At 44.4% G+C, this 9,357-nt stretch overlaps 1 protein-coding gene across 1 annotated transcript in view; it reads right to left on the minus strand.

The window, feature by feature from the left end:
• Positions 1-9,193, minus strand: part of Kcnmb4 (potassium calcium-activated channel subfamily M regulatory beta subunit 4) — a 53,341-nt gene extending 44,148 nt beyond the window's left edge. Inside the window, exon 1 of the mRNA XM_055626025.1 lies at positions 8,819-9,193. Coding sequence (XP_055482000.1) covers positions 8,819-9,154 — 336 coding nt within the window. The 5' untranslated portion in view covers positions 9,155-9,193. The remainder of the gene's footprint in view (positions 1-8,818) is intronic.
• Between the last annotated feature and the right edge of the window lie 164 nt (positions 9,194-9,357).

The following is a 9,357-nucleotide window of genomic DNA, read 5'->3' on the forward strand; positions in this document are numbered from 1 at the left end:
AATGAGTCTTAATGAAGTCACACACTGCTGTCTGTGGCTGGTTGGTGCAGTTCCAAGGGTAACAAACGCTCCCTTGTATTCAGCCCACTCTCTCGTTTGTCACGGTCTGGTTTCTTGATACCCTGCAGGAAGACTTGGCTACCTCATTGGTCTGCGTCATCATCAGTTCCACCTCCTCATAACATGCTGAAAGGAAGCATTTGTCAATAAAAGCCACATCATCATGGACCAAGTAGTAAGACACAGATACAGGGAGCCCTAAGCTGATCTGGTGGGCTTTGACAGACTCCCAGCCCTGTTGGTAGTTCTGGTTTGCCTGCCAAGGTTTGGGAGCTGGACTATGAGGGCAGAGGCTAGGAGAAATGCTGCCCTGGGGGTGGTCTGAGGCCTCTGCATGGAGGTGGCAAAGAGCTGCTGATTTTGAATGGTAAGCCAGGGTATTGAGTCAAATGCCAGGTTATGGTCAAGTACCGTTGAAGCAGGAGATCATGGCAAATCATGGCAAAGAACCTTGGTTGGCTTCTTAAACTTTGTGGTTCACTCAGTTCTTATTATAGTCATATAATTTCCCATTGTATAAATACAGCACATTCATTAGTTGATGAATGTTTGGTATTTCCTACCTTGTTGCTATTACTAGTGTGGTATATATTTTCCTATATTTTTACTCTCAGCATCCATGTTTTGTTTTTTTAATGTGTTACTCCTAAAACCAGAATATATTTGATTTTGATGTTTCTGAACTAACAATCCCTGCCTTTTAACTGTGGTAACTGGTCCATTTACATATAACACACACACGAGTATGTTTAATACCTATTTAGAACTTTTGTTCTACAGAGTCACACTCCTTTTTGAATCATGGGGCTTGTCTGTGCTAAGTAAGCACTGAGCTACACAGCAGCCCATAAATCTATTTTACAATACACATCTTGAGTTTGATCATGGAACTTAGACGGAGTCTAGGCTGAGCCCAGAGAACAAGCATTTCTATCCAGTTCACAGATGGTGCTGATGCTGGTAGAATGTTGACCACACTTTGAGAAACAGAAGTTTGGAAGATGAAACAGACTGCATATGAGGAGGCTTGTGAAGAGGTACTAAAAAATAAACACAGTAAAAGGGGACCGTGTTTGGGACTGGAGAGACAGCTCAGCAGCTTAGAAAGCCTCCTGTTTCCCCCAGAGGACTCTGGGTAAAGGTTTCACAATTCATGTGGCCCACTGCACTGATGAAATGAATCCAGACACTCTTTGTAGCTCATGTGAAAACAGAGAACTTTATACGCACCTAATGTACTAGAGCCTGCAAAGATGTAAACTAATTTGAATTCATTTCTTGACCAAAAAATAATGTATGTAATGATTTGCAATTATAACACAGGTTATTTTTAAAGAATAGAAGAGGGGACTATTACAAACCCAAATTACAAATTTTGCACACTGGTTTATGTCCTAGAGAACATCTAAAGCGCAGAATGAGAAATGGTTAGAAACATATGTAATATGAAACACCATTCTGTCAGTGTTTTCCTGTGAGTAATTATGCTAATTGTAATATAAATGTGCTGTTGATCTAGGAACTCAGCAGCTTATGCAATTCTGCTAAAGGCTAAAAAAACTTAAACCCTGGGGAAATAAAACTTGACATCTTCATTCATGAAGGAGAGCAAAAACCATTTTAAGCAAATAAAATGTGTCAAAAAACCTCACAATAGCATTACAGTTCCGAGGTATTTGTGATAAACAAAAACAAAAACAAAAACATTTTCCTCAAATTGCAAATAAAAAAATAACATCATAAAATCTCCAGAATTTTAGTTTCTGATTTTTTTTTAAATAAGTGATTCTGGGGGAACCTTACAAATGGAGATTTTTTTTCATAAATGTATCCACAAGTAGAGATTAGAGATAGAGCATGAAAACCAACCTTGGATACATAAGTTAGATTGCCTTTAAAGTGTGAATTCCAACACTTGGGAGGTGGAGGCTGGGGGATCTCTGATTTGAAACCAGCTTGGTCTACATAGCAGGTTAGACCAGCCAGACTTACATGGTGAAACCGTGTCTCAAAAGAAAAGGAGAACAATTAGTATGTTATTTTGTTTTACGAGACAGTGCCTTACTATGTTGCTCGGGCTGGCCCCAAACCTGTCACCCTCCGCCTCAGCCTCAGTAACCTCAGTGCTAGAATCACAAGTGCTCACTACCACTTCTCGCGTGTTCTGGAATACCTGACCGTCTCAGTTGCCTGCTCAAAAACACTCGTGGCTTCTGGGTGAGTGTCGAGCTGAGACATAAACTTCGTGACTACGCAATAAATGAACATTCACCATCACTACAGGGCGGAGAGATGGTTCAGCAGTTAAGAGCATCGCTGTTCCAGAGGACCTGGGTTCAGTTCCCAGAACATACACTGCAGCTCACAGTTGTCTGTACCTTCCAGGAGATCTTAGTCCCTCCTCTGGCCTCAATGGAAACCATGCATGTATGTGGGGCACAGAACACATACAGTAAAAACACCTGAACACATAAAACAATAATAATGAAAACAATTCTGGACGTCAGAAGGTCTATTAGGGTAACATCTACATTCCAGCCAAGCTTTGTTCTTTCTGGAGTTAGGGGAGAATCCATTCCCTTGCCTTTTCCCTTTCCTTGGAAATTATCTGTATTCATAAGCTCATGGCACAGCAGGATTCAAAGCTACTAGCCAGGGCTGGTTGTATCTTCCTCAAAATAAATTATTCTGACCTCTGCCTATGTTCCACTTTGAAAGACCCTAGCAGTTATACTAAGACTACATATAGACTTTAAGATAATCTCCCATTAAAATCATTATTATATTATCATTATTATTATGTTTATGGGTTTCTTGCCTGTATTTATGTCTGGTACATGGAGAGACCAGAAGAGGGTGTTGAATCACCTGGAATTGGAGTTACAGATGGTGAGCTGCCATGTGGATGCTAGGAATCAAATCTGGGTCCTCTGGAAGAGCAGACAATGCCCTCAACTGCTGAGCCATCACTCCTGACCCTAATCTCCCAGTTTTAACACCAGCTGATGCCCTATCTTAACTCCCCACTTCCGGCTAACATAGACACACGCATATTTTTAAGGCTTATGATGCAAATCTCCATGAGGTCGTCTTCCTCCCATAGCATCCCAGTGACCACCCAGCCCTTCCTGACAGTCAAGGGTACTACACTATTTCCCTTCCTAGCTTTCCCCTATAGCAATTAACCTGCAGATGCCCCAGCATACCGCACACTCACATGGTTCAAAGCCTTGCTTGGAGTATTTCTCTCTCTCCTGTTAATCTTTTCATTCCTCCTTCTCCTCACCAAGATAAAAGCTCTCTTCTCATAGACTCATGGCAGACGTCTCCTTCTCCATGAAGCTTTGTTCCTAAACTTCTTATTGAATGTCCCTATCATGTATTTGTGCCTCCCTATAGAGCAAACTTGGCATTTTGACTTTTTTTTAATGGTTACCTACATTCTATGTGTCCTCTGTTATGCCATAATCTTGTGGGCAGAAACTCATAGATTCATCTTCATTTTTGTACCAGTTAGGCACACGTGAGACCAAACCCTTGTTCATCCACATCCACCCTTGTAAACTCTCCCTCTTTTGTAAAGGCACCCTATTTGCGCTGCTGTGTTTGCCAAAAACTTTGGAGCCACCTTCTATTCCTCTTGCCTTTATTTTTTATCTCAACAATAAATCTTACCGCAGGTACCTACTGGCCTAGTGAGAGACCAAAAGATTAAAAATCAGCTATTAATTAAGGCCTGAACTAGGTGGGTGGAGAAGTCCAGTAATGCCCTGAAGGGAAGGACTGCCTTACTGCATTCTTTTCCCACCCACTGAGATACAGTTGCTAGGAAACTGGCCTATCCCCCTAGGGAGGGACACCAGGTCATTATGGTCTGGAGACCTTCCTATAGCAAATTCAAAATGTAGCATTTTGACCAACAGATGCTTGCCAGGCAGGAATTCCCCCCTGCCTTGGGCATGCTGGGATGGACCAGAATCTTTAAATCACCCAATTAACCTGGGCACGGGGCACGGCGCTCGGCGCTCGGCTCCCACTGCTTTGGCGGTGGGGGATGTGGGCCCAAGCTGCAGCTTGTAATTTACAATAAAAAGAACCTCATGTATTTACAGTGGAGTCTGTTTATTCCTGGTCTTTTGGGGTTCGTGAACGGGGCAAAACATTAATCCACAACTCTATTTTATCCTTTCTTGTTCTTCCAGCTCCCTGTGTCCAAACTGGCCTATCTGCTTCTTAGTCTACACAAATGAGCATGTGTATGCAAGTCCACATACATTATTTTCAGCACCCAGAGGAACAATTCGGACCTTTAAAAGTAACTAGATTATATTTGAGCTTTGCTCAATGTTGTGTCTTTACTTTTTATCATGTTTACAATAAAACCAAATGCCTTTGCTCTTCATGGCTCCACTGCCACCTCCCTCTGCCCAAGGCCTGGCTCTCCGTGGCCCAGTCACACTGCTGGACCCACTGTTCCTCTAACAAACCTAGTGGCTGCTCATCCCATGATCTCTGCACCTACTATCTGTGGAAATGTCTTTCTCCAGAGAGCCAAGGACCGTGTTTCTCTCTGTCCTTTCAGTCTCTGGGGGCTTGTACAGCTTCCACCCTCTGCAATGGCCATTTCATCAGAGCCACTTGCTGTGAGCATCTTGCATTTCACAAGGGCAGTCCATGTCTCTCTTGACACTACCTATGCTCTCACCCTGCCAAAACTTGTAAAACTCCACCACTACACGAAATTCCACTGTAAATTGACTTAGGCCTGTTTCCTGTGCCAAGATGCCAGCTCTCTGAGTGCAGGAACTCTGATCTCTGTTTTGTTCTGGAAGCGAGTAGTACACACAGCACAGCGAACTGTTAAATGAACAAGCTCATCTTTACATGTCTTGCCCAGCTTTTGACTTGTTCTTTGGCCACCACAGATTCTAAGAAATCAGAAGCTCAATTAAATCAATCAATCTATCAATCTATCTATCTATCTATCTATCTATCTATCTATCTATCTATCTATCTATATCATCTGGCTTCTCTATCATCTATCTCTCTATATAATTATATATAATTTATATATGTTATTTAATAACATCATCAAAGGGAAAAAAATCCAAAGAAAGCCATTTCTTCATTGACAAATGAAGACTAAAGGTGCTGGCACAACTCCACTACCTTTTCATTATGAAGCTCTGGTCTGATGGATTTCTCCCTAGAGCACAAAACACATCCATACATGTCAAAGCTCAGGAATCTTCCCAGGAGACACACTGCCTTTACATGCGCGGGGACAGGGTCCATGTGTGTGGGTCTGAAGATCCTTCACCAAGGTGACTGGCAGCCACAAGGCCTTCACCTGTGCTCTTTTGCCTTCTTGGATGTCGTTCTTCAAGCCAAAAGCCTTTCTCGGCCACTGCTAAGGTTTTCTTTGTCTCTTTTCAGTTCCAAAGCATTGGTTTCTTAGAAAAGGACTTATTGTTTGCTTTTAGGTTTCTCATTATCAAAGAGGGTAAAAACCCCCTTCCAAACAAAAACTTAAACATGGATCTGTCTCTGATCTCCCATTCTCACGCCACATGCCACAGGGCACTTCCTAAATTTAGCTTTTCTTTGCCATCCGAAGTAGGTAACTGTTTGCAATTGTGCACATCTGTTTCATTCAAACTAATCGATTTTAAACGAGCTTCCTACACTAACCTTAAGTGGTTCTCTTCCCTTCAGCGTTTCTCTGAGTCCCTACTTTAATACCGCCTTCTACAGTCAGCATCATCTACATCTTTTATGTTGAAACCATGAACATCAATCACCGTGAATTCATTCTGAAGTCCAGCGCTTTTCTTGCAGAGCAGATGAGCGCATTTCCCAAGACGCTGATTTTCATTTCTTGGATGTGCATTAGAGTCACTTGCACAACTCTGAAAGCTACTAGACTCACGCCCCTTCCAGGACCAAATCAACGTGTCTGAAAACTAGACCTAAGCACAAGAATTTGTTTTTTAAAGTTCCCAAGTAATCGCACAGTTCAGCCATAGGCGAAGACCACAGACCACTCCAGCGCTTGCAACTGTGAGTCTCAGAGAGGCAGTGCAAGCTGGGGGCAGTAGCAAGGCGAAGAAGACGCTAACTCCAAAACCTAGGCTGTGCCATGGTCAGTCCACAGAGCGGATCATCTCCCCAGTCAAGCCCCTACTGACTGGAATACTACGTCACTAGACACAGTGCTTCCCTCAGAAAAGAACGACTTAATGAGCAGGACTTAGGTACTATAAAGGAGTTGTTAGTGAGAGGCCAGCATTTTCCTCAGAGGTCTAGAGCTCAAAAATCTATGTACCTGTAACTTCCATCCCCTCCCCGCCTTCTGCTGTGATACTTTTAGCGAAGTCCAGAACACAGTACTGGCTCTATTTATATGGGAATTTCTTCCGGCGGTTGGGTTTGGAGAGAATGTGAGAAGTGGATGGGACACGAAAGGAATACACTGGAAAATTAAGAGTTGGGTAGGACACATCTCTGTGGAGCCAACATGCAGCAGGACCGGGGAGTGGGGAGTGCTAAGTTGCGAGGACACTGTGGAAACCTAATTTTATTATGTGCCTTACCCGTCCAGGATGCTTTGGTTACCCCGAATTTTCCCATCACTAAGTGCTTACAAACATTTCCAAATCGAACACTTAATTGACAAAAAAGTGATGTTTGTTCTATAAATACTATAATGCATCATAGTTTGGGCAAAGAGATGGATATCTGGCAGAGGAAACCTTGCATAAATTGATGGAGAGGTCATTCATCACTTTCTGGATCATAAAATATGTCATTTTTTCCAGTTCTGACAACTTTGTGAATAGCCTACCTTACAATTTTGTTTGGTACTTCCTCAGAGTAACTATTGCCAAGTTCTTAACCGGCACTGAGAAAAAAATAATCTCAGAAAAATTTTGGGATTATTTGCAAGTGAAGAGAGAGACACAGAGAGAACTTTAATATTACATAAAACATGATTGCTTCCAAGTGATTTAAGAATCATGTCCTAAATGATTCCAATTTATTTCTGTTGCCAGATCCTGCAAAACTGCCTGGAAACTGTAAGTCACCTTATGTGGCAAATTCTAATTTGTCTATGCCAAATTTAGATATTAAGCATCTACTATCACGTCTGTCTATGCATATGTATAATTTATTATTGATTACACCACTACTCAAAAATGATGAGCAGTGTTTCACCAACCATGACCACTCCTAAATGCCAACTACTGAATGTCTTCTAAATCACGAAATTACCACTTGATTTAAAAAAAAAAAGTTTTTCTAAAACTATGAGACTTCTTTTTAAATTCCCAAGCACTAAGCAGATCAACTGACATCTGTCTTTGAGACCTAACAGTTGTTCAAGAGCTTGGTCATTTAGCCTGTATTAAAAATGTTTATTTATATATTTACTGTCCCTGCATTATCTTCATTTTTAAGGCAAATGATTCTTCATGCATTACCGGGAGACTTTTCCAATGAGGAGTCAATCATAGTTTTAAAGAGTAATTACCTCTAACTTTCCAAATTAATGAGTTATGCTTGAGTTTCTCTGCACAGTGATGGTGAGCTTGTTTAAACTATTAATTCAGGTTTTGGATGAATGTATCTTGTCACCTTTAAGAGTGTGTTCCTGTGTGCACAGGGCTCATTTTCTCTGGAATGATTTCCTGTCTTCTAGCATAGCTCTCACAAAGTAAAAAAAGAGTCAGTAACTTAAATAAATATACATACCTTTGGTTGGCAGCAGGAAGGACCAAACGCATCAAAGAACCTTCTGCAGAAGCAGGTGCGCCGCAAAGCTCAATTAGTTCACCGACTGAGGACACTGCTTTTTATAAGCGCTTTTCTCCCCTGGGAAGTATTCTGAGTCTCCCTCTCTGCTCTCCCGAGGTTCTCTTGCAAGTCCTAACCAGGTTTTATCTATTTTTTTTCCTCCTCTTTTTTTTTTTTTTTTTGCTTGCGACAACAAAAGTCAGGAAAAGGCTGCTTGGTATATTTCATAGAGGACTTTTCTAAAACAGTGAGTTTTACTGTTCTCCCACTGCTCCTGACTGTCCCCAAACACCCAAGAGTGGTTAGGACCTCTCCCACGCCCCCATCCACCCACCACCACCACCACCACCACCACCATCATCATCACCACCAACAACAACAACAAAACCGACATAATCAGAATTTCTCCTTGGATTCCTGGTCACTGTTGAGACCCCGCCCCTACCCCGCAAAGGCCATCTTTAGACCTCAAGTTAAAAACCTCTTATCACAACTCAAAGGCAAGAACTTTCCAGGAGCGAAGACCCCTTCAACCTCTCAAAGCAGGTCACGCGTGTCCTTGGGAGTTCTTGAGGCCAGAGGAAACTCAGGCTGCTGTTGACCCTATTCTGGAGTAGCTGAGTTCCCGCTATCCCACGGCCACGTTCGAAGGAAAAGTTAACTTTCTTTGTTCCTTGGGTTTAGGCAAAACCCGTCCTGCGGGCGCTGGACGTGGGTTTGGGTTGTGGAACTCAGAAATCTAACATCAGAAGAGATCAGTGTTTGCAGAGAGATTCTGGGTAGCTGCCCCGCGGGCGAACACACCCTGAGGAGGGGAGCTCTGGGACTCCGCGGATGCGAGCACGCACCTCCCGCCTCCTATCCCCGCTAGCAAGGGCAGTAACGCTCTGAGCCTCCCTCCGGGGTCTAACCCGGACGCTGGCCCCGAACCTACAGCGCCAGGCGGGGGCTCCCGCGTCCTTACCTTGGGGTTGGTCAGGAGCTGGTGCTGGTCGCTGTGCAGCAGCGCCCGGGAGTTGGACTCGGAGTTGTTCACGTATACCTGGACACAGGGGTACTGCGAGGTGCCCCTGCAGTCGGTGCCACAGGTGAAGGTGCATTCGAACACCTCGCCGAGCTGCTGCACCGACAGCACCGTGCAGTTGGCCGCCGTGGCTTGCAGATCCTGCAGCGCGGGACTGAGCCAGCAGAAGCCGAAGATGAAGAGCGACACGACGCCGGAGATGATGAGGAACAAGCCGAGCCGGATGCTCTTGTCTTCGGCTTCCGTGTACTCGTAAGCCACCCTGAGCTTCGCCATCGCCCCCCAACTCTCCACGGCTGGCGCGCTCCCCGCCCCCTCCCGCCCCCGGCGCGGAGCTCGGCTGCCTCGGGCGGGCGGGAGGAGCCGCCGCCGCCGCCGCCGCCGCGGCCGCGCGACAGCAGGGGAGTGGGCGGCGAGGGGGGCGCGCGCGAGAACAAAGGGGCCGAGGCCGGCGACGCCCCCGGCGGTGGCCCGGCTCC

Source organism: Psammomys obesus, unplaced genomic scaffold, assembly GCF_907164565.1.
Source record: "Psammomys obesus unplaced genomic scaffold, mPsaObe1.curated_primary_1811, whole genome shotgun sequence".
Classification (NCBI taxonomy): Eukaryota; Metazoa; Chordata; class Mammalia; order Rodentia; family Muridae; genus Psammomys; species Psammomys obesus.